The sequence below is a fragment of the Gopherus flavomarginatus genome, chromosome 2, assembly GCF_025201925.1.
Source record: "Gopherus flavomarginatus isolate rGopFla2 chromosome 2, rGopFla2.mat.asm, whole genome shotgun sequence".
Taxonomy (NCBI): Eukaryota; Metazoa; Chordata; order Testudines; family Testudinidae; genus Gopherus; species Gopherus flavomarginatus.
The window spans coordinates 8,483,918-8,511,836 of record NC_066618.1 but is presented as its reverse complement, the minus strand read 5'-3'; the positions used below and the strand labels follow the sequence as shown (position 1 = coordinate 8,511,836).

The window sequence follows — 27,919 nt, the reverse complement described above, 5'->3', positions numbered from 1 at the left end:
AATCTGTGATGGTAAAGTTAAAGGACCTGTGCAATGCCACTGAGTCAGCTACTCCAGAATAAACCTCCAGCATCAGGATTTTATAAACACAATTACAAATTCATTCTGGGTTGGAATTTGGTGTATTATGTACCAGCACCTTCTTAAAATAAAAGCACAATGCCACAAACTTCTTACAGAGGTTTCAGTTTCTTATGTACCAGAAAAACAAAAATTAAATCAAACCAGGTTTTCATTTTTAAATCATCAGTTATGGATACAATTTTTACCATTGTTTATGTCAAATTCCTGGGTGTATTAGCAATGAAAGTTTGCTGGACAATGTACTCACTAAAGGAAAAATCTTTAACATATAAAGTTAGATACACATATACCTGCATGCTCACAGAGCAATTCCTTGCTTTTCTCTTTCTGGTATTACAAAGTGCTCTCGTGAGCTGTATGGGTGGTATAGACATTATCATAAAACACAGACCAGAAAATCTTGGAATTCTCCAAACAGCAGAAGAAAAATATCCAGACTAGAATGGCTGAAAGAACCATGAAAGCAACAACCTGTGTTAAGATAGAGGGAAGCCCTGCTCAAAGTCCCCAAACTAGAGTGAGTCAAAAGAGGAGCATCCACTCTCAGGGCAGCACAGAGGTTTTCTACTGGGGAATGTGAATATCCAGGATATCAATTACTTTAATTCATCCCTAGCTCAATTTTAGAAGCATTTTTACCAATCTATTCAGTCAATGACCTTGTAGTTTAGCCCATATAATTAATACTTCAAAAATATAAAAAGACGTTCAAGCTAAATACTTCCACTGCCTTAACCTTATTGGCTTAGGTTCCTGTTGGACTCCAACTCCTCACTCTGCTGTTCCTCTAGAATTGTGCACTCCTCTTTTTCTTTCCCAGACAAGTACCAAAAAACGTCTATTTCTGATCTCTGCTCCAGGACCCATATCTGCAAGTGTCTGGTGGTCCTAAAGAAATTTATTCTGGTCTAGTCTCAAAAAATAAATGTTTTTAAACCATCCCATACTGGGAGATTATTGGACTGTAAGACCAGTGATTTGATTAATTTCTTAGTTTCCATTCCACAGTCTCTCATTTCAACCATGACATGATTAGCTGCTACCCCATGATCAGCTGGAGACAAACCACTACTTCATACCACATGGAAGTTTGAAACACCAGCTTTCAACAGCTGTATAGTATTCACCGCTAGCCTTATGAGTCACAAGATAATGAACTTTCAGCCCATTATGGGTTCGCTCAGCTTGGCAGTGCTTTCTCGGATACGATCCAGGAGCGACTGCAAGTCCCAGCTCATGGACCCTGTGCAATTTTCAATCCTTGCCAAAGAACTCAGTCCTAAAAGCTAACAAACTCAATCATTACAACTGCTGCATGCTGTACCTTCTCCACCGTAAAAGTAACCTGTAGCATGAAACACAGCAAGAAGACTCACATATGTCCCTGTGAACATGGCTATATACATGCAACAGTCCCTTACATTGTGCTAGGATAATTCTGACCATTTACATTCCTGGGTTGCTTTCTCCTGCCATCACATCCCCCAGCTCTACTCCATTGTGCTATGTATGCTAGCAGTTAAGTGAATCTAAGATGAGATCAGGCTTTAAGAAGTTTCACTTGGCTCCCAGAACACTAAACAGAATAGGAGCAGAGCAGCACAGTGGGAGACAGCAACAAAAGTGTGTGTCCTGGAAAGGACCTTCCCAATGCGGAAGTGTTTTGAGGTTGCTTTTTTGTTTTGTTTTGTTTCAAAAAGCACTGTCTCCTTCCATCCATCAATGCAGATGAAAGGGGATGTGATTGCGGCAAAACCACATAGCTGCTATTTGACTGGTACTAATTTGGACTATCATGGGCTTATTCTCTTGCTCTGATAGACAAAGAATAGAAGGGCTAGTGGCAATGCAGTGTTCTCCTATTCAGGGATCAGAGTCCAGCTCCTTCATTCCCAGGTGATGTGAGGGCAGCATGCTTCATCAGCCCTTTGGCAGAAGGGAATGACTTGTGTCATTCTCTACAGGTCCTGGGGGAACCAATGGGATCTGGAAGAAGAAACATTAGACGCACCATGAAGTGCTTTAGGACTTTTATCGAGGGTGCTCAGTGGTTCCCAACCTATTCTATAACAGGACACCCTTCCCATATAGCAATGGTTCTCAAACTTTTGTACTGGTGACCCCTTTCACATAGCTAGTCTCTGAGTGCAACTCCCCCAACAAATTAAAAACAAACACTTAATAATATATTTAACACCATTATAAATGCTGGAGGCAAAGCAAGGTTTGGGATGGAGGCTGACAGCTCGCGACTCCCCCGAGGTAATAACCTCGTGACCCCCTGAGGGGATCCGACCCCCAGTTTGAGAACCTTTGCCATATAGCAATGGGGGAAGGAGAGGTTGGTTGAGAAAGCCTGCACAGTAAGCTTGTTTTGTTTCCAATATAAATTATTTTCCTGTACCTCTCATCCAAGTGGTTTTAACATCAATAGGCCTCAGGATAGCCTGCAGGCAACAAGCCAGGAAGGAAACAAAGACTCCCGCTGTCTGTCTATGTGGAAATAATTTAGTAAAAAGGCTGTGCAAAGCTAAACAGAAGAGGAAATTATCTGAACCCCTATCATCATCAGATTGCAGCATACTCTTTAATTGGATCACCTGGTATCCAGCCACACGAAATTCAAATTAGAAAATAAAAAGAGGCTATTTGCCCCATTTTACCATATGGTCTGGTTCACAAAGGATACACAGACCCATAAATAGCTACAAATGGAGGGTGGCATGCATTCCTAATAGTACTCCCAGTTGAGGTCTGCAGCAATTAGATATTGTCTCTTCAGTGCTTTCTATGATGGGCTTAATTAAATCAATAGGAAGGAAAATTCCTTCCCCTCAATGCAAAAGACAAGATAAAAGCTTGATTAAATATCCAATTGCAACTTTAAATCTCCACATCACAGTAATATTACTTGGCACTAATGATGATTCCCCAATTACATTTTGAGATCTACCAGTCAGCCAGTTTTTTAATCTGTTTAATGCATTCCAAGCTGATTTTATATTCTCCAACTTTAATTAAAATGCAGTATGGTATCAAGTCAAATGTCTTACAGAAGTCAAAGGTAATAGTATTTGTGTAATATACTTAATCAACCAAACTTGTAATCACTTAAAAATGATATCAAGTTAGTTTGACAGGAAGGGAGGTACAGAGGGAGTGCTAGGGGTGAGGCTGTACTGGGAGAGGGGAGGTACAGGGGGCTGTAGGAAGGGGGATGGAGCAGTATTGGGAGGAGAGAAGTGGGCAGGAGGAGAACTAGGGGTGGGGCTGTATTGGGGGAAGTACAGGGGGCTGTAGGAAGGGGAATGGAGCAGTAATGGGTGAGGGAAGGGGGCGGGGGAGCACTAGAGGTGGGGCAGTATGGGGAGAGGGGATGAGACTGTATTAGGGGCAGCGGGTACAGGGGGCTGGAGCTGTATGGGGGAGGGGAGGTACACAGGGAGCACTACGGGTGGGGCTGTATTGAGGGAGGGGAGGTACAGGGGGGCTGGAGGGAGGGGGAGTGCTTCGGGTGGGGCTGTATTGGGGAGGGGACAGGGCTGTATTGAGAGTAGGGGGTACAGGGGGCTGGACCTGTATGGGGGAGGGGAGAAACACAGGGAGAGCTACGGGTGGGGCTGTATTGGGGGAGAGGACAGGGCTGTATTGAGAGTAGGGGGTACAGGGGGCTGGACCTGTATGGGGGAGGGGAGAAACACAGGGAGAGCTACGGGTGGGGCTGTATTGGGGAGGGGACAGGGCTGTATTGAGAGTAGGGGGTACAGGGGGCTGGACCTGTATGGGGGAGGGGAGAAACACAGGGAGAGCTACGGGTGGGGCTGTATTGGGGGAGAGGACAGGGCTGTATTGAGAGTAGGGGGTACAGGGGGCTGGAGCTGTATGGGGGGAGGGGAGAAACACAGGGAGCACTACGGGTGGGGCTGTATTGGGGGAGGGGACAGGGCTGTATTGAGAGTAGGGGGTACAGGGGGCTGGAGCTGTATGGGGGGAGGGGAGAAACACAGGGAGCACTACGGGTGGGGCTGTACTGGGGGAGGGGAGATACAGGGGGGCAGGAGGAAAGGGGAGTGCTTCGGGTGGGGCTGCGTGGGGGGAAGGAAGATACACAAGGAGCGCTACGGGTGGGGCTGTATTGGGGGCAGGAGCTGTATGGGGGGAGGGGCGGAACACAGGGAGCGCTACGGGGGGGGCAATATGGGCGGAGGGGTACAGGGAGCTGGAGCTGTATGGGGGGGAGGGGAGAAACACAGGGAGCGCTGGGGGGGGCTGTATTGCCGGAGGAAGGGGGGGCGCTGGGCCTGTATTCGGGGCGCTGGAAAGGCGGGACCAGGGCCGACTCCCCCCAACTCACCCGCCACCGCCACGCTGTACAGGCGCCGCCAACTCATGGGAGAAGCCGGGGCCCGCACCCCGCGCTGGGGAACCCCCCACGCGCCACCACACGCGCGACCCCGCGCCCTGCGTCTCCCACGTGAGACAGGCGGCGCGCTCGTAGCCGCTGGAGACGTAGCGTTGCTTAGCGGCGCCGGCGCGGCGTGATGACGTGAAAGGGGGCTGGGAACTAAGGCGGCGCGTGGCGGAGGCTTGGGACTGGAGGCCTTCTGCGCGCCCGGGCTTTAGTCACGTGAGTGGGAGTGAGCTCCCCGAAGGGTTAAACCATTGTCTCTTGAGAGGGGGCAGCCCGTGGGCCGGACCACTGTGCGGAGCGGGGGGGCTGCCCGTAAGTGGCGCGGCTTGGGACGGGCCCTGCTGGGTGACGGGCCCGCTCGTGGGGGAGGCGGTATGGCGGGACGGTGGCCTAGGGGCTGAGGGTGGGTCCGGGGGCGGGTGTGATAGACGCGGGGCTGCTGCGTTGGGGGCTCCTGGGTGTGACGCAGAACCCCGCCCCCCAAACCACCGGCCTCCCCCTGGGGTGCCCGGCCAGCGTCACCATGGGGTAAGGCCCGTGCCCCCCGCGCCCGGATACCTCCGCTCCCCCTGTGCCCCCGCATTGCCCCCGGTACCTCAGCCCCACTGCGGCCCTGCACCTGCTGCCTCAGCTTGGCCCCCCTTTGTGCCCAGGACCTCAGCCCCTCTGTGCCCCCCGGCCTGTTCCCCCCCTTGTGCCCAGGACCTCAGCCCCTCTGTGCCCCACGGCCTGTTCCCCCCCTTGTGCCCAGGACCTCAGCCCCTCTGTGCCCCACGGCCTGTTCCCCCCCCTTGTGCCCCATACAACAGCCTTTCTGTGCCCCACGGCCTGTTCCCCCCCTTGTGCCCAGTACCTCAGCCCCTCTGTGCCCCACGGCCTGTTCCCCCCCTTGTGCCCAGTACCTCAGCCTTTCTGTGCCCCACGGCCTGTTCCCCCCCTTGTGCCCAGGACCTCAGCCCCTCTGTGCCCCCCGGCCTGTTCCCCCCCTTGTGCCCAGGACCTCAGCCCCTCTGTGCCCCACGGCCTGTTCCCCCCCCTTGTGCCCGGTACCTCAGCCCCCCTTGTGCCCCACGGCCTGGCTCCCCCTTGTGCCCCACGGCCTGTTCCCCCCCCCTTGCGCCCAGTACCTCAGCCCCACTGCGGCCCTGCACCTGCTGCCTCAGCTTGGGTCCCCCCTTTGCGCCCAGTACCACAGCCCCCTCTGTGCCCCACAGCCTGGCTCCCCCTTGTGCCCCACGGCCTGTCCCCCCCCCCGCTTGCGCCCAGTACCTCAGCCCCTCTGTGCCCCACGGCCTGTTCCCCCCCCTTGTGCCCAGTACCTCAGCCGCTCTGTGCCCCACGGCCTGTCCCCCCCCCCGCTTGCGCCCAGTACCTCAGCCCCTCTGTGCCCCACGGCCTGTTCCCCCCCCTTGTGCCCAGTACCTCAGCCGCTCTGTGCCCCACGGCCTGTTCCCCCCCTTGCGCCCAGTATCTCAGCTCCACTGCGGCCCTGCACCTGCTGCCTCAGCTTGGGTCCCCCCCTTGCGCCTGGTACCACAGCCCCCTCTGTGCCCCACGGCCTGTTCCCCCCCTTGCGCCCAGTACCTCAGCCCCTCTGTGCCCCACGGCCTGTTCTCCTCCCCCTTGCGCCCGGTACCTCAGCCCTCTTTGTGCCCCACGGCCTGTCCCCCACCCTTTGCGCCCAGTACCTCAGCCCTCTCTGTGCCCCACGGCCTGTCCCCCCCACCTTGCGCCCAGTACCTCAGCCCCACTGCGGCCCTGCACCTGCTACCTCAGCTTGGCCCCCCCTTGTGCCCAGGACTTCAGCCCCTCTGTGCCCCACGGCCTGTTCCCCCCCCCCCCTTGCGCCCAGTACTTCAGCCCCTCTGTGCCCCACGGCCTGTTCCCCCCCCCTTGCGCCCAGTACCTCAACCCCTCTGTGCCCCACGGCCTGGCCCCCCCTTGCGCACAGTACCTCAGCCCCCTCTGTGCCCCATGGCCTGTTCCTCCCTCCCTCCCACTACATCACCCCCTATTCCCCCTGCCTCCCACATCCCCTCTTCTGACATGCCCCTGGGGCACCTGTTATCCTCATGGCCCTTCCTCACATCCCTGTCACCCTGCTCTGGCTGCCCCTATAACTGCCTGTTACCCTGCTCTATTCACTGCCTATTGCCCTGCTACACCAGCCTGTCACCCTGCCCATCACGCTGTCTCTGCTTCTCCCTACTTCTCTTTTTCTCAGCCCTTGTAGGTTTTATTTTCCTAGTTTCCCACTGTTGGGATGCTTTAGGATGATAGGAGTTCTAGCTGTAACACCTCAGTCAATTAATCTGTCCTTGCAAGTGCAAGATAGGAGTCCCTAGCACAGGATGAATCAGATCTTAATCAGCTAGGTGTTTGTACAGCACCCTATTGTGATGGGGCTTGATCCTGTTTGAAACCTTCAAGTGTTGCCACAACACAAATAACACATAGTAATGTGTTTGCACAGAGCACACACATGCTAGAGCGGGGTCAGGGAAGGCAGAGGCCGGCTATAACTCCATTACGTGGGAGCATTAGGGAGCTTTAGACAAGTGAAAAGCTATTGTAGTCTTAAGTTGTTGCGTGTGAGCTTAGTCGTGACCCTGCAACACAGACTAGTTATGAAAGGTTATAGGAAGGAGGCTCCTACCCAGAGATCCCAGCTTGCAGTGTGGCCAGATTTTGGTTAATTTGTAGCACCCTGCATACTGTAACCAGAATGGCTAAAGGATTTTATATGTGGAAAATACTGGGCCAAATTCATTCCTGGTGTCACCCCATTAAAGAGTCAACCAGCGATAAATTTGGCCCCCTGTATTAAAGGGAGAAAAATAACTTCTTCCTATGCGAGGGTTGGTATCAATGTATGAGGTGTTTGGGGCCACACTGCAGCCTACCTTATGCATTCAGGGGTGTAGCCAGCTGTCTGAAATGTGTGCTGAGTCTACTGCTCCCCTCCTGTGATTACACCCATAATCCCTGATGTTGTACAACAGGATCATCACTAACCCTGCAGGTGCAGTTAGACTGAATTATAGAGCAGTTGTTAATCCTTGGGATACTGAAAAGAAGAGTACATGTTTTGGGTACCTCTCCTTTTCCCCTCACCAGGCACGTGATTCCCCTCCACTGCCAATGATCCCTCCCTGCCAAAGCAATTTCCTCCTGCCGTTCATTCTCTCCTCTCAGCTGCCGTTATTGCGTTGCCGCACAGAGCTCTGTGCTCTGTACTGGTTCTTGGTGTATGGGAGGAGTTGTGAACCACCATCATAGCAGGAGAGCAGGGTCAGAAGAGGAGAGGGGAGTTTTTGGGAGCAGAGAGGCAGAGCCAGATGGGTTTCTCCATTGCAGAGTCCCGATGTGACCTGTCTGTCAGCCATTAGAAAACAGCTCTTCTCCTTTGGTGCAACAACTCCAGTGGCTTGTAGAAATTAGCCAGTTTGCAGATGGCATGTGTTAGGAAATAAACTTATTTTCCTATGGCTTAATAATAAAATCTGATGGAGAATTAAGTGAACTTGTTAATGGCTATGAGAAATGTTGCTGCAGAAAATTAAATGTCATGCATTGGATATCTGCCTTATCTTCTGTTTCTGCTTTAATGCAAGTTGCACCATTGTTACCTGGAAAGATCAAAGAATGTAGAGCACGGATTGGCCTGATTTGAGCAGCCATATGCTGTCATTTTGCAGAGAAAGAGGGTAGAATCATCAGTTCTCAGAATCCTCCTTTACACTAACTTTTTTTATTTTAAAGCACTTTCCAAAATGCTCATGGGGTTCCTCAGAATTGCAGGTTTTTTGTTGTTTTTTTTTTAATGGGCAGTTTCAGAAGAATTTTGATTAAAGTCGTAAGAAAAGGCTGCTTCGCTTGATCCTTCTCTTTTTGGTCCATTTGGTCATTAGGTTGCCTACAAAGAGAAGAACGTGTATGGTGCAGAGCTGTGGTGTAACAATTGGATCCCTTACCTTGAAGAACTTTGTAGAATAGTTTCGTGCAGTGATTAAATCCAGTATTCCACGCAAAGCCGTTGTTGAACTAGTTCCTTGGACTTCTGTGGTTCTGCCTAAGAGTGGGATGGCAGCAGTAAGCAGGACTCTGGGGTAAGCTTCACATTCAAATACTGTGACTTGGCTAAAGAACTGGCTGATGTTGGTCATGGTGTGTTAATTTTGATGGAATAAATGGGCAATCTAGCATTCTCTTCAGAGGGAGTTGACAGCACTCACCTCCTTGCAGTAGGTACTCAGCACCGCAAAAGATCAGAATCTTTATGACTAAGAATAAAATTTGTAGTTATTCTTGTTAAGACAGGATCTGATCCTGCAGCCCTTATAGCCCAGATTGCCCCAGTGAAGTCAGTCGCTGTGACACCGTGTACCCCATGTTCCCCCTTTGTTATATTTTGTACAAAGTATGCCTTGTGAGGTATCATTTGAAAACTTATAATCTGCTGAATATTATTATCATGTTGAAATGTTACTCCTGGGGGAATTCTGAGAGATTGCGCAATGCAGAATTTTGCAGAAATTAATGTTTTTTGCGCATAATTTCCTTTCCCTCACAGAAATGAATTGCAGTGCTGCTAGCCACCACTAGAGGCCGCTGGATCTGGCAGAGCCCAGCTTGCACATAGAAGACACTGGGCCGGGGGAGAGAGTAGAACAGGGGTGGGCAAAGTACAGCACACAGGCTGGATCCGGTCCATGGTGCCACCAGCACCATGTCCCTGTGGCCCTGGGCGGGGGCAGAGGGCTTCATGTGTTGCCTTTGCTTCCAGGCACTGCCCCCTACAGCTCCCATTGGCCAGGAATGGGGAACCGCAGCCAATGGGAGCTTTGGGGGAGGTACCTGGAGGCGAGGCAAGGTCAGTGCACACAGAGCCCTCTGCATCCCCTCCCCCAGGGGCCACAGCACTTTCAGGAGCGGCGCAGGGCAGACGTGCAGGGAGCCTGCCCTGGCCCCGGTGCATGCCGCTGCCACCCCGGAGCCCAAATCCCTCCTATACCCCACCACCCAACTCCCTGCCCTAAACCCCTTCATAAACCCCACACACCTCCTGCACCCCAACCCCCTGCCCTGAGCCCACTGCTGCACCCTACACCCTTCCTACACCCCAACTCCCTTCCCTGAGCCCCCTCATACACCCTGCACCCTTCCTCTGCCCCAATCCCTTGCCCTAAGATCCTTCCTGAACACCGCTCCCCCTCCCACACCACACACTCTCTTCTGCACCTCAACCCTCTGCCCTGGCCCTGCATACAATTTCCCCACCCAGAAGTGGCCCTCGACCCAAAAAGTTTGCCCACCCCTGGAGTAGAGAGTTCTTAGCAGCTGTAGGTCCCTGTAGGCCCAGAGGGAAGGAAATAGTGGCATGCCGAAAACTCTATACAAACATGGCTGAGACCCAGCAACAGGCTGTTTCTCTTTCTGGACCCCTGGGTGGTAGGGGGATGGGTGTGGCTGGTGGGGCCACAGCTAGGCTCTGGAGTGGAGGGGATGGAATGGAGGGGATTTGGGTATCTTGGGAGGGGGGGGCATGGTTGGGTTCTGGTGGGGGAGAGGTTCAGGTATATTGCCTGGAGGGGCCCTGTGGCTGGACTCAGGATGGGTTGTGGGTTCTGGCTGGGCTTTGAGGAGTGGGAGAGGAACGAGGTTGTCATAGGGGTTTCTTTAACTCTCTACTCCTGGGGAAATTTTTTGTGTGTCTGTATTGTTGTTCTGAAATAAATTACCAAAATAATTGAAAGTGGTGTGATTATGTAGTGTTATTTTGACAAATAAAATTTGCAGAATTTTAAAATATTATATGCAGAATTTTTAATTTTTTGGCACAGAATTCCTCCAGGAATGTGTGTAACAACACTGCATGTAAAATATGAGATTTTACTATATGATTGTTACTGAAACTTTTAGTTTTTGGTAACACTCACAAACCAGTTTCTCAGAGACAAAGGGTATGTCTACATCTACAATTTTGCAGCGCTGGTTGTTACAGCTGTATTAGTACAGCTGTATAGGGCCAGCGCTGCAGAGTGGCAACACTTACAGCAACCAGCACTGCAAGTGGTGTTAGATGTGGCCACACTGCAGCGCTGTTGGGCGGCTTCAAGGGGGGTTCGGGGAACGCGAGAGCAAACCGCAGGGAAGGAGAACTGCTTGCACGGGGGTTCGGGGAACGCGAGAGCAAACCTGGGAAGGAGACCAGCTTCCCCGCGGTTTGCTCCCGTGTTCCCCGAACCCCCCTGCAAACCGCAGGGAAGGAGACCTGCTTGCACAGGGGTTCGGGGAACGCGAGAGCAAACCGGGGAAGGAGACCAGCTTCCCCACGGTTTGCTCTCGCGTTCCCCGAACCCCCCTGCAAACCGCAGGGAAGGAGACCTGCTTGCTCGGGGGTTCGGGGAACGCGAGAGCAAACCGCAGGGAAGGAGACCTGCTTGCACTGGGGGTTCGGGGAACGCGAGAGCAAACCGGGGAAGGAGACCAGCTTCCCCGCGGTTTGCTCTCGCGTTCCCCGGACCCCCCTGCAAACCGCAGGGAAAGAGACCTGCTTGAAGGAGAGGCTTCCTCAGGTATGCTGGGATACCTGCTTATTCCACGGAGGTCAAGAAAAGCGCTGGTAAGTGTCTACACTTGATTACCAGCGCTGGATCCTCTACACCCGAGACAAAACGGGAGTACGGCCAGCACTGCAAACAGGGAGTTGCAGCGCTGGTGATGTCCTGCAGATGTGTACACCTCCTAAGTTGCAGCGCTGTAACCCCCTCACCAGCACTGCAACTTTGTGATGTAGACAAGCCCAAAGACACTGTGAAGTGCTAGAGAGCCATTACTGGCTTAATCAGACATTCTCCAGCAATGGGAGATTGTAAACAAGAAATTTACAATTCATCTTAAGGGCAGTTCCAGGCAATGGAACTGCCTGACCCCATGACCCAGCAGGGATTTTTCCAGCATAAAGGATTGGGGTATAGAAAGGGATGGAAAAATATCCCGAGCCATATCTCTGCTCATGACAACGATGAGTCTCAAAGAACTGAACAAAGGGGGGAGTGGTCCCATGCTGGAAAGGGATGCAGCCTGTGAAATGTATTCCAGCTCAGGGTGAGACAAACCTTTTGCTTTTAAACCTATTAGCCTTGGTAAAATTTGGGAATTAGCTTGCAGTTTTATCTTTCTATTTCTTTTGTAACCAATCCTGAGTTATACGTGACTGTACTTGTCATCAGTTAAAAGCTGTCTTTCTCTAGATAAACTTTTTATTGATTTAACTAAACTGTGTGTTTTGGCTGAAGTGCTTGAGAATCTTAGGTCAACAAGCCTAGTGCATATTCATTACCCATTGTTGGAATGAAGACTATCTATCTGTGAGGTTATACTGTCTGGGGGGATGGTCCTGAACAGTGTTTTGGGGAGCAAGGTTGGGGCTGAGAGGTATGCATGGTGTCATCCTGTGTGTAATTCATGAATGACTGGGCATAGCATTCATGTATTCAGCTGGGAGTGACTTTGCATGCTGGTGGCTGAGAGTGAGGAGAGCCTGTTCATCAGCAAAACAGTGTAAAAGGCATGCCAGGCTGGAGAACTAAGGGGACACAGCAGTCCAGATGGCACTCTGGGGAATGTCACAGTGTTATTGTTCATTTGAATTAAGAGTTCCAGGACCAATGAAATCAAATCTTATGTGCCTCTAGGTTGTGTCCCCTCATGCTCCTCTTCCCTCTAAACTAAAAAGTCCCGATCTTTACATTTCCTCTTAATGAAGAAGATTTTCAATGGCTCTAACCATTTTCCTTGTGTGACGTTATCGATATAAACTGGGACCATACAGAACATGAACTGGGACCATATAGAATATGGGTTGCAACCAAGGTCCTGTTGTGGCGCCAAATCCTAGGTGGAGGGGGTCATATAAGGTGTCTAAGACCAGGTTGCGGATTGCTGGTTATGATTGTGCTGTCTGTATGTCTGTATCATTTTGGTAGTTGAAGTTACGAATATTGGCTGTATGCTGTCTGTATTTCAAACTTGTGTTGTGTTACTGGGAAGGATCCCAGACAAGTTGGTGTCAGCTCTGTTTAGCCTGCTTAATGGCCCATTGAGGACCATCACCTACACAATTGTCCCATCGACAGAAGGCAGTTACGCCCTGTGACTCAGCAGGGTGTGCAGAAACTGGCCCATGTGACTGCAAACTCCATTTTGCTGTAGCTTTCCACAGCAGGAACAAAGGAGTGTTCTTACACCTGGAAAAGCCCATATAAGGCGGAGGCCTCATCTCCATTTTGTCTTCAGTCCTGCTTCTTACCTCTGGAGGGACTTTGCTACAAACAGAAGCTCTGCACAAAGGACTGAATGACCCATCCCAGCTGGGGATGTATTCCAGAGACTTGATTTAAACCTGCAGTTTACTCCATCACTGCTACAAGCCTGAACTAAGAACTTTGCCTTTACTGTATGGAATTGATTCCATTTAACCAACTCTAGCTCTCCTCTCTATCTTTTTTCTTTTATGAATAAACCTTTAGATTTTAGATTCTAAAGGATTGGCAACAGCGTGATTTGTGGGTAAGATCTGATGTGTATATTGACCTGGGTCTGGGGCTTGGTCCTTTGGGATTGAGAGAACCTTTTTCTTTTACTGAGGTGTTGGTTTTCATAACCATTCATCCCCAGCACGAGTGGCACTGGTGGTGATACTGGGAGACTGGAGTGTCTAAGGAAATTGCTTGTGTGACTTTTGATTAGCCAGTGGGGTGAAACCGAAGTCCTTTTTGTCTGGCTGGTTTGGTTTGCCTTAGAGGTGGAAAAACCCCAGCCTAGGGCTGTGACTGCCCTGTTTGAGCAATTGGTCCTGAATTGGCACTCTCAGTTGGGTCCGACCAGAACCGCATCGTCACACCTTGCCTGTCTGTACCCTCCTATTTTTGCTGTTAACAGTATCTCCACTTTGCTTTTCTGTGAAGATTGGTGATCTGAGGCCCTGTGAACTCCAGTCACATGATAGAAATTAGCCTTATGCAATTCGTCCTGGAGGCCTGTCATCAACAAATGAGTTATTTGAAGGAAGAAAAACAGATCATTAAAATGCCAGGCTATAATACAGGACCAAGGATTTGCAGATGAGATCTGTCAGACTATGGGATATAAAACAGGGGCTTGGTCTGTTCATCTATGCACAGAACTCCTGAGTTCTAATCCTCCCAAGGCACTTAAATACTGTGTGGTTCAATTTCCTTGATTGTTGTTTTCCCCATTAAACATTTGCCTTCCTTTGAAAAAATGCCTTAGATCCTGTGGAGAATTGTAGTATAAGCAAAAAGTATTATTGTTACTAATATAATTACTTACCATTTACTTTCAAAGTGGTTTATAAATATTATGTAAATTCTCATCATCATTAATATTACCAGGGTTGTGGGGAAGCTTCTTTGCTTGGGACATTTAAAAGTAGCCTGGGTGGAGGATGATAAATCTCTTCCATCTCTAGTCCATGTTCTTGGACATGGTGTCATGTATAAGGCCCTACCAGTGTCACAGCTGTGGAAAACATATCACGGACCACAAAATAAGCCCTTCCCTGTGAAATCTGATCTCCCCATGCTGCTGGGAGCTCCTAGCTGCTAGTCCAGGCTGAGCTGGGGAGGGACAGGACTTGTTCTTCCCCTGTCTGGCCATTCTTGGTGGGGAGATCAGACCTATCTCCCAGAAGCAGTGCAGAACTGAGAGTGGTACACTGCAGCAGCCCTGGAACTGAGCTCAGGGCTTCCACCCCTCAGGGTGCCTGGGCATGGGGCTTCCGCCCCCAGCGGCTCCTGGAGTGCCCATGCATTTATCCGCCATTGGCTGGGGCTAGCAGCTGGGAGCCCCTGGCAGGGAACTCCCAGCAGCAAGGGGAGATCAGATTCACCTCCAACTCCAGGAGCCTTTTTCCCCACTGCAGGAAGCTCCAGGGCTGCTGCCTAGCTGTGAAGGCATCACAGAAGTGAGGGTGGCAATCCCCAGGCCCCCCTACAACAGTGACTCTCCCCCCACACCCACATTCATCTTTTGGGTCAGGACCCCCATGGTTACAACACCTTGAAATTTCAGATCTAAACAGCTAAAATAGTGAAACCCAATTTAAAAATCCTCTGGCCGTGAAATTGACTGAAATGGACTGAATTTGGTAGGGCTGTAGTCATGCATGTTAGAGAAAAAGGTAGTCAAGTTCAGTAGACTGCCTCCCTGTGGAATGGAGGAGAAGAATAACTAACCCTGCCCTATTTGAATTCCTCTTAGTTTGCTGCGTCAGTATGCCATGCACAGGTTACTCCCCATTGCTTGCAATCTGCATACGTCCCTCAGCCAACATAACTCCAACAGGACGTCCATCGCCCGCATTCAGAGGCAGATGTACGGCAGGACCTACCCAGTGCTCTTGGTCAGGCCTGATGGATCTGCTATTCATATCCGCTATAAGGAGCCAAGGCGGATCCTTACAGTAAGAAATATTGAGCAAAATCTAATTTTTAATAGAAGTGCTGGGATGGAGGTTGTATTGAGTGTTGCACAAATATATGTGAGTATTGCACAATATTGCATAACGAGAATGGTGGAGTTACTTCCTCTGAAGCATCCTGTGTCGGTCACTGATGCACACATGGGATTTGCTATATTGGATCAAACCTTTGGTGGTCCAGATATTAGACTGGATGGACCACTTTGATGCTCTAGAGAAAGATGATAAACCACCAAATGCACTTGTCCATTTGTCCGGGGGCAGAGTTGTTGCTATATCCTGAAACACAAGGTTCAATTAACTTTCTCCAAGGAGGTAGAGCCTCCAGTATTTTTAATGGTAATCTCTTCAACAGGACATCAGGCTAGGTGGATCATTAGATACCGTTGGGGTAGCTGTTCCAGTGTTCCTACATCATAAACCCTTTGTAAAGCTGTAGAAGTAGTACTAATTGGCAGTCACATTGGATTTTTGGAAAGTTGTGTTCAGCTCTATCCCAATTTCTTCCTCGTTTGCGGAAGGTTAGATGCATGTGTTCTGATGATCTCTCACTACTACATCATACATCCTTGGGATAATAGGTGAATGCAGAATAACTTCTGCATCTGCTCCCAGACCAGTGAAAACCCGGCAATCAGTAAGAGAATCATGATTAATAAAATGATTCCTATTCGATTAACCTTTATTGGGATTTTTATTTTGTGGCAAACTCCTCTGCACAACAATGTCCCATCTCTCACCTTTTGAACACTGAGGTATTTGAATAAGATGCCTTTGACTGATTATTAATTTTTGTTCCCCTCCACAGATGCCTGTAGACATCAACACTCTTTCTGAGGCTGAAAGAAGAGCGAGGTTACGGAAACGCTATCCCAAAAGGTTTAAGAGCAAACAGGAGGAAGTGTTGGATGATGAGTTTAATTTGGATGATTACAGAAAATTTTGGAAGAAGAAATGAGTTTGTTCTGAGGATCTGTGGAAGTGTAAAGGGAAGATTTGGCAACCTGGGCCTGCGGAGAAGGAGACTATAACTTACTGTTATAAAAAGAAAGTTTATAGCTGAGTACAGATTCTTTCTCTTCTGTGCAGTTGTTTCATTTTGTGTGTTTGTTATTTAGTGTTGGTGAAAGCTACTGGACTGACAGTCCTGGAGCCTACAGTTTCTGTTTATCCACTACTCAAATACACTATGGGCACTGGCAGTGCAAGATCCTCCAGTCTGACTCATCAAAATACCTCAGCCATGATCATCTCATGGTCTAGATAATACTTAGTCCTGTCATGAGTGCAGGGGACTGGACTAGGTGACCTCTCGAAGTCTCTTCCAGTCTTCTGTTTGTATGAACATATTAACAGCCATACTGGGTCAGACCAAAGGTCCATCTAGCCCAGTATCCTGTCTTCCAGTAGTGACCAATGCCAGGTGCCCTAGAGGGAATGAACAGAACAGGTCATCAAGTGATCCATTCACCATCACCCACTCTGAGCCCCTGGCAAATAGAGGCTTTGCAATTATCAACATTGAATTTCATTTGCTGTTTTCTTGCTTAATCACCCAGTTTTGAGAGATCCTTTTGTAGCTCTTCGCAGTCTGTCTGGGACTTAACTATCTTGAGTATTTTTGTATCCTCTGCAAATTTTGCCACCTTACTATTTACCTCTTTTTCCAGATCACTTATGAATGTTGCATATTCCCAGTACAGAACCCTAGGGGACACCAATATTTACCTCTCCATTCTGAAAACTGGCCATTTATTCCTATCCTTTGTTTCCTATCTTTTAACCAGTTACCAATCCATGAGCGGACCCTCCCTGTTATCCCATGACATCTTACTTAAGAGCCCTTCTGGTGAGGGACCTTGTGAAAGGCTCCCTAAAAATCTAAGTACACTATATCCACTGGATCCCCCTTGTCCACATGCTGCTTGACTCCCATCAGCGAATTCCAGTAGATTGGTGAGGCATGATTTCCCTTTACAACAACCATTATGACTTTTTCCCAACAAATTATGTTCCTCTGAGTCTGACAATTTTGTTCTTTACTGTCATTTCAACCAGTTTGCCCGGTACTGAAGTCAGGCTTGCTGGGATCACCTCTGGAGCCCTTTTTAAAAATTGGCATCACATTTGCTATCCTCCAGTCATTGCTACAGAAGCTGATTTAAATGATAGGTTATGAACTACAGTTAGTAGTTCTGCAATTTCACATTTGAGTTCCTTCAGAACTCTTGAGTGAATACCATCTGGTCCTGGTGACTTATTATTAGTTTGTCAACTTGTTTCAAAACCTCCTCCAATGATACCTCAATCTGGAACAGTTCCTCAGATTAGTCACCTAAAAAGAATGGCTCAGGTTTGGGAATTTCCCTCGCATCCTCAGCAGTGTTCCCTGTAAATTTTACCATGCGTATGTGGAATGAATTTTATGTGCACTGATATGGAGGTGATATGTGACACATCACCTCCATATTGGTGAACATAAAATTCATAGGGGTGGGGCTGAGGGGGTTCAGAGTGTAGGAAGGGGTTCAGGGCTGGGGCAGAGGGTTGGTGTGAGGGCTCTGACAGGCTGTGGGGTGGGGCTGGTGATCATAGAATATCAGGATTGGAAGAGACCTGAGGAGGTCTCTAGTCCAACCCCCTGCTCAAAGCAGGACTAATTCCCAACTAAATCATCCCAGCCAGGGCTTTGTCAAGCCTGACCTTAAAAACCTCTAAGGAGGGAGATTCCACCACCTCCCTAGGTAACCCATTCCAGTGCTTCACCGCCTTCCTACTGAAAAAGTTTTTCCTAATATGCAACCTAAACCTTCCCCACTGCAACTTGAGACCATTACTCCTTGTTCTGTCATCTCATATCACTGAGAACAGGCTCGATCCATCCTCTTTGGAACCCCCTTTCAGATAGTTGAAAGCAGCTATCAAATCCCCCCTCATTCTTCTCTTCTGGGATTGTTTAATCTGCAGTTCCCTCATCCTTTCCTCATAAGTCATATATTCCAGCCCCATAATCATTTTTGTTGCCCTCCACTGGACTCTCAAATTTTTCCACATCCGTCTTGTAGTGTGGGGCCCAAAACTGGACCCAGTACTCCAGATGAGGCCTCACCAATGTCGAATAGAGGGGAATGATCACGTCCCTCGATCTGCTGGCAATGCCCCTACTTATACAGCCCAAAAGGCCATTAACCTTCTTGGCAACAAGGGCACACTGTTGACTCATCTTCAGCTTCTCGTCCACTGTAACCCCTAGGTCCTTTTCTACAGAACTGCTGCCTAGCCATTTGGTCCCTAGTCTGTAACAGTGCATGGGATTCTTCTGTCCTAAGTGCAGGACTCTGCACTTGTCCTTGTTGAACCTCATCAGGTTTCTTTTTGGCTCAATCCTCTAATTTGTCTAGGTCCCTCTGTATTCTTTCCCTACCCTCCTGCGTATCTACCACTCCTCCCAGTTTAGTGTCATCTGCAGACTTGCTGAGAGTGAAATCCACGTCATCCTCCAGATCATTAATGAAGATATTGAACAAAACCTGTAGCAGAGCCTGGGCTTGGGAGGGAGAGAGTACCTCTCCCCGCCGTGGCAGCTCCGGGGCTGGGGCCGCAGAATAGGTACCCTTCCCTGGCAGGTCTGGGCCGCAGCTTGGTTCAGGCTGGGAGAGGGGCTTCGCAGCAGGTCTGGACTGGTGCCTCAGCTGGTGTCGGTTTGCGCATGTGAGCCAGCGACCAGCAGCGACAGGCCAGGGCCCCTTCCTGCTGGGATCTGTGCTCTGGTTCTCAAGGAGCTGACCATCTCGGCTCACTGAGCATGTCCGCGCCCGCACCCCCCCCCCGTCACCAGTGACCTGCTGCATTTCCTCTAGAGCCCAGGTGCACGGTACCCTCCTTGGCTGGCAATTCGGAGTTGTCGCTGTCAGGCCCTGAATCAGGTTGAGCTGGGCTCTTGGGCCAGGCGACCTGTAAAGTGGGATGGCTGCTCCTGGCAGCCAGGCAGGCCCAGCTCCAAGCCCACAGTCTCCTGCTGCCTCTGCTCTCCACCAGCTCGTCAAGGGGTCCCAGGGCAAAGGAAAGGCCAGCAGAGACCCATCGTTCCCCAGCAGGGCGGGGAGCCAGGGAGATAGGAGCCGATTGCCCTAGTCTGTAGCACAGTGCATAGGACAGACAGACTACCACAGCCTCCCCTCCCCTACCCCTGTCGGAAAGAGCCCAATCCTGTGCCACTGAGCCCATGGCACTTGGCTACATGGGAGCAGCCCCACAGAAGGGCTAAGCCCTGCCAAGCGCCACCTGGCATTGGATGGCTCTAGCCTGCCTGAGCACAGGTACTGTACTCAGCCACTGGCGGGGACCTGGGGACCCTCCCCTGACCCCTCCCATGTTCGGGCCTGGCCGGGGCACCACAGCTGGGTCGTGGCTGAGCTGGGCAGCTGCGTCCAGGTCAGGGTTGGGGCCGGGCCACCCCAGCTGGGGCTGGGTTCAGGCCAAGGTAAGGGCACCCCAGCTGTGGCAGTTTGGGATCCAGGACTAGGTTGGGGCTGGGAGAGGGGCAGGTCCCCAGGCAGGTTTCCTGAGCGCCTGCGCAGTGCTAAGAAGGCTGCTTTGCGGCCACGCAGCTTACAGGCAACTTAGATCCTGCCGTAAAGACCAATGGAAATAATTTGTTTAGTTTCTCTGCAATGGCCTTATTGTCCTTGAGTGCTCCTTTGTCCAGTGGCTACATTGGTTGTTTAGCAGGCTTTCTGCTTCTGATGTCCTTAAAACCTTTTTGCTATTACTTTTTGAGTCTTTGGCTAACTGTTCAAATTCTTTTTGGCCTCCCTAATTATATTTTTACACTTCATTTGCCAGAGTTTATGCACCTTTCTATCTTCCTCACTAGGATTTAACTTTCACTTTTTAAAGGATGCCTTTTTGTCTCTCATTGCTTCTTTTACTCTGTTTAGCCATGGTGGCACTTTTTGGGTTCCCTGTTTTTTAATTGTGGTATACATTTAAGTTGAGCCTCTATTATGGTGTCTTTAAAACGTTTCCATGCAGCTTGCAGGGATTTTCCTTTTGGCACTATACCTTTTTAATTTTTCTTTAACACAAACAACTGTCACACAGAATGGCCCCCTCAAGGATTGAACTCAAAACCCTGGGTTTAGCAGGCCGTTGATTTCACAAAACAACTCAGGTCAATTTCTTGTTTTGATCCATCTATCTTTTACATCTTAGGCTGGCAGCAGGTGGTGCAGTACGACTGCTAGCCATCCTCATCTCCTGGGTGCTCGGCAGAAGATGTTGCATTATGATTGCTAGCCATCATCATCTCCTGGCTGCTCTCCAGAAGGCGGTGCAGTAGGACTGCTAGCCATCGTCATCTCCTGTGTACTCGGCAGAAGATGGGAATGACCTGGCTGAGTCACTTCCATGTCTGCCCAGGCACCCCCGACCGATCTCACTGAGATCAGCTAAAAGAGCACCCAGGAATATGACAACAATGGCTACCAATCAAAATGCACTGTCTGCTGCCAAAAGGCAATGAGCTGCTGCTGTGTAGCAATGCAGTCCCATGTCTGCCAGCACCCAGGAGATGAATGGTGACAGTGAGCTGAGCGGGCTCCATGCTTACCGTGGTATGGCATATGCTCAGGTAGCCCAGGAAAAAAGGCGCAAAACCATGTCTGCCGTTACTTTCACGGAGGGAGGGAAGGAGAGTGGGGCCTGATGACATGTACCCAGAACCACCCGTGACACAGTTTTTCCCCCATCAGGCATTGGGATCTCAACCCAGAATCCCAATAAGCAGCGGAGACTGTGGAACTGGGGGATAGCTGGCCACAGTGCAACGCTCCGGAAATCGACGCTAGCCTTGCTACTGTGGGTGCAGTCCGCCGACTTTATGCACTTAGAGCATTTTGTGTGGCGACACACAAAATTGACTGTATAAAAACAATTTCTAAAAAACCAACTTCTGTAAATTCAACCTAATCTTGTAGTGTAGACATTAGTCAGGTGCTACTCCCCATGTTCAATTGAGATGCTGATCAAGCAAAAACTTACTCAGATATTTAACTTGAGTCATGTGAGTAGTTTTCCCATTGATTTCAATGAAGCTGAGGAAAGTGAAATTTGTGTGTGTTTGTAGCACCGAGCGCTACCACTGTAATGTCCCTTGGGCAGGGTTTGATTAATATCTGTAAAGATTGTGGTGCTGAATAAAGGATAAATAATATGATGCCCACGATGTGTGCAGGGGTGGATCCATGAGGGCCGTCGCTGCACAAGGTTAAGGCTGTAGATCTAACCATCTCTGACAAGAAACAGACCTTGAATTCCTTTGGGATGGCATTTAATGCAAATAGGCTTTGAACTGTGAGCTTAATGGGCTATTTTAAGATCAGCCAAGAGATGAGCTTGGTAGCTTTGCCATTTAACCCTTTGGCTTCCTTGTAACTTTCATGAGTGCTTTTTAAATGAGTTTGCTTGTGGGGTGTGAGGGGGGGCAGGGGGAAGTATCCTATTTTCCCTTCCCCTTTAACTCCTCTCCCACCCTGTCACTTTCGGGCATGGTACATGAGGCTGAGCAATGCTGGGTGAAGTTTCTTCCACACCTAGTCAACACAGCCTGTCACTCACCATAGGTGGCCCCTCCTGGGGATTAGCTCTGGACAAGCGTTGTGCCCTTCACTGTCAGCTTCTCTCCCATCCTCTCACCCTGCAGACCCCTCTTATTCCAGGAACCGCAGGCTCCTCTTCAGGACTCATCCCTCCAGCCAGGTCACAATACATATTCCCCCTTTGCAGGGTATGAAAGTCCCTCCATAGGAAATGGCAGGTTTCCATTCACTGTGCCAAGTTCCCCCGGCTGGTAGGGGAACCCAGGCCTACCATCTACTCCAAATGCCAGCTCAGGGGCCCTCTGGTCAGCAGCCAAGGTCTACACTCCTATTCCTTGCTGCTATTCCCCTGAGCCTTCTACCTTCACTAGCTTTCTCCCGTCTCTGGGTTTGCCAGCCTCCTAACTCCCTCCACTTAGGGAATGACTGGAGCCTACTTGCCTGCATCTTTCATCTGTTGCCAGCTACCTGCCCTTATACAGACTCCCCATCTGAGCCTGCTTCCAATTAGTTCCCTGCTCCCTAGCTCCTCTTCCAGGTGCAGCCTGTCGAGTTAATTGCCCTGCCTGGCTGTTTTAACCCCTTCCAGTCCTGTGTGGGGTGGGCACCCCATCCAGGACTGGCTCTACTGTTTTTGCCGTCCCAAGCAGCGCGGGAGCAGTCTTCAGCCAGAAGACAGAAGCCACCAAATTGCTGCCGCGGGCAGCTGAACATAGAAGCTGCCGCTGAATTGTCGCCACTGCAGAAATGTGCATGCTGCCCTAACGGCACACGGACTGCCCCCGCCATCCATGGCGGCAATTCAGTGCGCTGCTTGGGGTGGCAAAAACACATGGACTGCCGCCCCTTGCAGATTGCCACCCCAAGCACCTGCTTGGAATGCTGGTGCCTGGAACCGGCCCTGACCCCATCACACCACTCCAGAAGTGATCTCTAATAAGAGGCACTCCCTGACCTGCCCCAGCAGTACTCCCCGCTTCTGCCGCTAAAGGGCATTGTGTGTTCTGCCCATAGACTGGCAGGAATGTGAGCTGGCTCTTTGGCCAGATGCAGCGGTATCTGCACCAGCATTCCATGTTGGTGGTGAGGATTGTTGCCGGGGGGTGCTCGACCCCCACTTCACCCCAGGCACTGTCCCCACTCCATTCCCCCACCCCACCCCACCCCACCATTTCCCACCTCTGTTCTGCCCTGGCCTTGCCCCATTCCACTCACTCCCGGAGCACACTCCCCCTCACTCCTCCCCAAGCACCTGCTGAACGCTGCTGAACAGCTGATTGCAGTGGGTGGGAGGTGCTGAGAGGGAGGGGGAAGGTCTGATCCCCGCTGAACAGCTGATTGCAGTGGGTGGGAGGTGCTGAGAGGGAGGGGGAAGGTCTGATTGGTGGGGCCTGCCAGCAGGCATGAGACGCTAGGGGGAGAGGGCTGATGAGGGGGGCTGGTGGTGGATGCTGAGCCCTCATTAGTTTTTTTCCTTGGATGCTCAAGCCCCAGGGCACCCATGGAGTTGGCACCTCCTCTGGTCTTACTCCCCAGTCTTATAGAAACAAGTCATGTCAACTAAGCGTGCTTGAGAAGGACTGGTTAGTTCAAACAAATTACACTTCTCCATTTGGGAAAGGCCTTCTGACCAACTGAAAGCTTCCTCACTTTGTCAATATAAGCTCAATTATTTTGACTGGCTTGGCCTTTTGGGGGATTTAGAACTGGCGAGAGGTTCTCCCCCTTTTGGACCCCAGAGTTGTTCTCATCATACTCTGACACAGTTTCTGAAAAAAAAAAAATCCTACATCTAAAATTTTCAGAACTGAATTAATTGTGTATGTATCTTTCTGATTTATTTTATAGGGTCCCACAGATTACATATTTCATTGGCCATTCATATGCACCTTGTTTATTTTATAGGGTCTCATATCTTGTATTACATAGGGCCAGGCATATACATCTATCTGATTTTATAGTCTTATATTCATATATATTTCCTAGGGCCCTTGGTATGCACCCAGCTTATTTTATATGGTCTTATATATTAACATATGTTTCATAGGGCCTTTTATATGCATCTGGTTTATTTGTATAGGGTCTTATATATTCATATTTTATAGGGGCTTTCCTATTAATCTGGTTTATTTTATGGGGGCTTCCATAGTAAATTAACAGGCTGTGTTTTGCATTTTCTCAGTGCTTTACAATAACAATACTACCTTGTTAAGAGGGGACTAAACAGACACGGGCTCAGTCTGTGTTAATACCTGGCAAATGCAGGGGAGTCTCACACACACCCCCCTTTTGCTCATGCCAACACTCCCTGGAATTCCAGGAGCATGAAGCCATTTGCGCGCGTGCGCACAGCGCAGGCTCGCGCGCCCTCCGTGCCTGTGACGTCAACCAAAGCCGCTCGGACGAGGCGCGGTTGCCTCGCTTCTAAACCCGAAGGCACCAAGTTGCTGTATGTTCACCCCCGCCGCAGCAGCCACTTGGTACAGCTTGTGCTCTCCCCCCTGCCCATCGCAGTGGTAGCTCCCTAGGCATGGGGTGCTGCTGTTGCAGGAAGCAGCTGGGGGCAGGTCGTAGTCCTGCTTTTTGCAAATTGCTGCCCCGGGGGCTGGCAGGGGAGGGTCCCGCGCGGGGCTGATCCACACTCTGCAGCCTTGCCGCGGGCTGGGAGCTGCTCAGTCCCCACCCGAGGGGAAGGAACCTGGGGGTTTCCTTTGCTTGCAGGACCTTAAGGTATTGCAAGGCAGGGCCCAGCTGCAGGGACAGGGGCACCGGAGCCTGCAGCTGAACTGGAGCGAGGGGGCCCAGCAGGACCGTCGGAGCATGAAGTGGGCATGGAGCCTGCTTGCCTTTGAATGCTGCAGGCAACAGCTGGTAATTAGGTATTGGCTTGGCGGATGGAGGGGTGGAGTCCGGCCTTAAAGCCATGTGTGTTTGGGTTTCAATTCCTGGTAAAAGGAAGGCTGCTACCTGCAGAGGGAAGGCACCAGCCTTAGGCTCCCTTAGAAAGGCCCCAGAGAAAGAATTTGGTTTGCTGTCTCTGCAGGAATGTCTGCACGCTGTAGCCGGATATAAAAAGAGGCCGGGCAACTTTCACGAGCGGTTATAACATCTGTCGGTCGCGGCTGATTGTTGTGCTGAGGACATGCACTGCAAAAATAAACAGCTCTAAGACCACCCCCACCCCCTCGTCCTGCAGATACCAGCGTGGCTGAGAGTGTGAGCTTGCAGTGGTTAGGCCTAAAGCAGAGATGCAAAGAAAGACACGGTTTTGTTCCTTGTTACTGTGGGGAAAGCAGGTTGTGTTAGTTCTGTCTCCTGTGAGGTCTCTGCTGGGAGGAACTTGTGTTTCCAGGAATCTGCAAAGTTGTGTATCTATGTGTCTGTGTTTGTGGCACAGTATAAAAATACCAGTAGTTATATATGCTAAGATATGGGGTAGATCAAATGGCATGCTTCAGGGCACATCTAATTGCCACGGGGGTCAGGAAAAGCTTTTTCTCCTCATATACAACTGTGAAAAATCTGCCAGGGGGGCACTATGGGCATGTTTTGCCTTCCTCTGATTCACTGCACTGCTTGTGTCAGGATGCTGAGAGTCTGCCCTGGCATGTGACTCCTGTGTTCTGCTAGTTGTGACCTGTGTCCTCTTTTGCCCCCACATGCCTTGGGATAGCCTGCAAAGGGCATGGATGGCTGAAGGAATCTGCCCCAGGCCACCTGTTCTTGCTCTTCTGTAGGGCTTGGACCGTGCCACCTAGCACTTTGCTTGTACAATGAGATGGATTCAGCTCAGCTTTCCACCACTCTCTGCTAGTGTAAACCCAGGGGCGGAGGAAGGCTCACCAGTGGGAAGGTCAGGCTGGCAGAAAACAGCCTTAGCCTCTCCCTCCCAGGGCCAAAAAGGGAGTGCCCAAAGGATGCACTCTCATTTTATCCTCTGTAGAACCCCAGTCAGATGAGAGCAGGCACCTCCAGATGAAATGCCACTGGCTCTCTCTGCGGGGTGAATCCCCACATAGGTATTGTGGGGACGGCTAACACGGGAAGCTGCCATTCACAGCATCCTGTGCTAGCTGCAGGAATTAGTGCAGATTCTAGCAGTCAGTGTCCCTTTTAAGAAAATAAGTCTTTTGCCACTGTCTGGTCATGGTTTGCAGATCTTCCACCCAGGCATGATGTGGGTCTGGCAGAAGCTGGTTGGCTGTAAGATGTGGTCTGTAACCCTTGGGATTGTCCTCTGTTTTCTAGATCTGGACCATTCGGGGCAAAGATCTGAGCGCCTCGTGGTGATCGATTTCACTTCCAGCGCCGCTGGCTGTTTCTTCCCGCACCATGTTCGGTTCATCCAGGGGAGGAGTGAGAGGGGGGCAGGACCAGTTCAACTGGGAGGATGTGAAGACGGATAAACAGAGGGAAAATTACCTGGGTAAGAGTTGATCTTGTCATTTCATGAAGTGTCTTGTGTGAATTCAGCTCTTGCGAAAAGCACCTGGCAGGAGGCTGATGTCCTTTGTATACCTACAGGACACACACGGCATGGGCACCATGCCTTCCCCTTCCCTGCTGCCATCCCCCTGTGAGCACCAATCCTGACCTGAGAGCACTATTTCTGGAGCTAACAGTAGGATTTGGTCTCGCTGCTGACATGGGGGCACCAGCTGTGACAATTATTTTATGTCCTGTCCATGTGGTAACTAGGAACTGGACACACAGAAATTTTGGTGTTAATATTATTCACGTGGAGATGGTATTGCTCTTTGTTTCATGTCCTAAAAGCTGTGTCGTGGTGGTGGTCTTAAACACTACTGTGTTTCTTAGATTTTTAGGACCATTCTGACCATCTATTCTGGCCTCCTCACCAAGTGATTCCAGTGGGAAACCCAATTATTTGGGGTGGAATTAAAACAGATCGTTTCTAAAAAAGATGGCCAATCTCCATTTAAAGAGACTACTTGATGGAGAATTTACCACTTCCCTTAGCAAGCAAGCAAGAGGTGGCTGAATTTCACTTCTGGGCAAAGTGAACCCTGTTCATACAGTCAGCATTACTGCTAAAGCACTTTGGGAGTTGTAGTGATATAAAAACCTGAGGTCCTTTGTGCCCAGTATTTTCATTAAATGGCACTCTTGTAGGCTTTGTGGTTTGCCCTGGGGTCTGGCCAGCCTCCCTCCTCCAGTTGTGCATAGTGTTGTGTGATGTTTGGCTGCCTCCCTCCACCCCAGAAATGGCCGCATTTCAGTGCAGTGATGCATATAGAGTTACAAAGCCCTTTTGGATCCCTGAGGGTGAAAAGTGCTATAGAAATGTAAGAGATTATTGTTCGCTGTTAGTGGAAGCTGAATGGCTGGGACAAATTGGCCCAAATGCTGTCTTTTTCCCCTCAGGATAAATGATCAGTCCCTAGACCTATACAAGAGCCTTTGAATCACATCATGGACCTTAAGTATCAGAGGAGTAGCTGTGTTAGTCTGGATCTGTAAAAGCCACAGAGAGTCCTGTGGCATCTTATAGACTAACAGACGTATTGGAGCATAAGCTTTTGTGGGTGAATACCCACTTCATCAGATCATGGACCTTGTCAAGAATAACGCTTAGCTATTACATTGCACTTTTCACCTGTAGAACTTTAAGCATTTTACAAAGGAGTCCAGGATCAGTAGTCCCATTTTACAGATGGGGACACTGAGGCATGGACGGTGAAATGCCTTGTCCGCAGTCATGCTGCAGGTCAGTGGAAGACCTGGGTGTCCTGACACCCAATGCTGTGCCCTGCATGATCTATTGTTAGCCCGGTTATATTGTTTTAGAAGTGATGTTTTGTATTGGCCTAACACTTTACGTCTCTTGAAGGCTTCTCTTGTTCTAAATGGCAGGCAACTCCCTGATGGCTCCGGTGGGCAGGTGGCAGAAGGGCAAAGACCTCACCTGGTATGCAAAGGGGAAGCAAGGAGACATGCAGATCTCCCGAGAAGCCGAGCTGGCTGCAATCCGGCTGGCTGAGCAGGAGGCCATGATGGCGGCTCTGTAAGTCCGTGGCGAATGGATCTAACAGGTGACCTCTCCAAGGCCTATGCCATATTGAGAACCACAGCTTAAAAAGCACCTGAAATCTGTAGTCACAGCTGGGCAAGTCATCTCTGCTTCCTCTCCCACCATTTCTCTGTTGTGGCTACCTAGCTAATAAATTCTTTGATCTCTTACTGTGTGTGTTTGTACAGCACCTGGTGCGATGGGGCCGTGATCTTGGTTAGGGGCTCTGGGGCCTGTCACAATGCAAATAATTCATCCATTGTTGTGGGATTGTAGGCAACCTGCTC

At 50.1% G+C, this 27,919-nt stretch overlaps 3 protein-coding genes and 1 long non-coding RNA gene across 14 annotated transcripts in view; 2 read left to right on the top strand and 2 right to left on the bottom strand.

Moving 5' to 3' along the window:
• GUK1 (guanylate kinase 1) overlaps nucleotides 1-4,568 on the bottom strand; it is a 43,530-nt gene extending 38,962 nt beyond the window's left edge. Inside the window, exon 1 of the mRNA XM_050942818.1 lies at nucleotides 4,439-4,568. Coding sequence (XP_050798775.1) covers nucleotides 4,439-4,475 — 37 coding nt within the window. The 5' untranslated portion in view covers nucleotides 4,476-4,568. The remainder of the gene's footprint in view (nucleotides 1-4,438) is intronic.
• Nucleotides 4,569-5,033: 465 nt separating this feature from the next.
• LOC127045956 (uncharacterized) lies at nucleotides 5,034-6,936 on the bottom strand. Of its 5 annotated transcripts, none has more exons than XR_007772871.1 (4): nucleotides 6,297-6,335; nucleotides 6,030-6,131; nucleotides 5,349-5,545; nucleotides 5,034-5,249 (listed from the first exon to the last, which is right to left on the bottom strand). It is a non-coding gene; the product is annotated as an uncharacterized LOC127045956 (long non-coding RNA). The 5 variants fall into 5 exon arrangements; XR_007772868.1 differs by lacking the exons at nucleotides 6,030-6,131; nucleotides 6,297-6,335 and adding exons at nucleotides 5,765-5,814; nucleotides 5,868-5,948; XR_007772870.1 differs by lacking the exons at nucleotides 6,030-6,131; nucleotides 6,297-6,335 and adding an exon at nucleotides 6,351-6,936.
• A 1,572-nt stretch (nucleotides 6,937-8,508) lies between these two features.
• Nucleotides 8,509-16,075, top strand: MRPL55 (mitochondrial ribosomal protein L55). 2 transcript variants are annotated; one of them, XM_050942841.1, is made up of 4 exons: nucleotides 8,509-8,604; nucleotides 12,713-12,956; nucleotides 14,783-14,984; nucleotides 15,811-16,075. In XM_050942841.1, the coding sequence occupies exons 3-4, from the start codon at nucleotides 14,802-14,804 to the stop codon at nucleotides 15,958-15,960; spliced, it is 333 nt and encodes a 110-aa protein (XP_050798798.1). In that variant the 5' UTR covers nucleotides 8,509-8,604; nucleotides 12,713-12,956; nucleotides 14,783-14,801; the 3' UTR covers nucleotides 15,961-16,075. The 2 variants fall into 2 exon arrangements, with proteins under 2 accessions (XP_050798798.1, XP_050798796.1); XM_050942839.1 differs by lacking the exon at nucleotides 12,713-12,956 and having other exon boundaries at nucleotides 8,512-8,604.
• C2H1orf35 (chromosome 2 C1orf35 homolog) overlaps nucleotides 8,517-27,919 on the top strand; it is a 30,740-nt gene continuing 11,337 nt past the window's right edge. For 2 of the 6 annotated variants that reach the window (XM_050942769.1, XM_050942770.1), the window contains exons 1-4: nucleotides 24,144-24,472; nucleotides 24,645-24,817; nucleotides 25,850-26,027; nucleotides 27,476-27,626. In XM_050942769.1, coding sequence (XP_050798726.1) covers nucleotides 25,934-26,027; nucleotides 27,476-27,626 — 245 coding nt within the window. In that variant the 5' untranslated portion in view covers nucleotides 24,144-24,472; nucleotides 24,645-24,817; nucleotides 25,850-25,933. Of the gene's footprint in view, nucleotides 8,605-24,140; nucleotides 24,473-24,644; nucleotides 24,818-25,849; nucleotides 26,028-27,475; nucleotides 27,627-27,919 lie in introns of those variants that run through there. The other 4 variants (XM_050942765.1, XM_050942768.1, XM_050942766.1 and 1 more) reach the window with 4 other exon arrangements.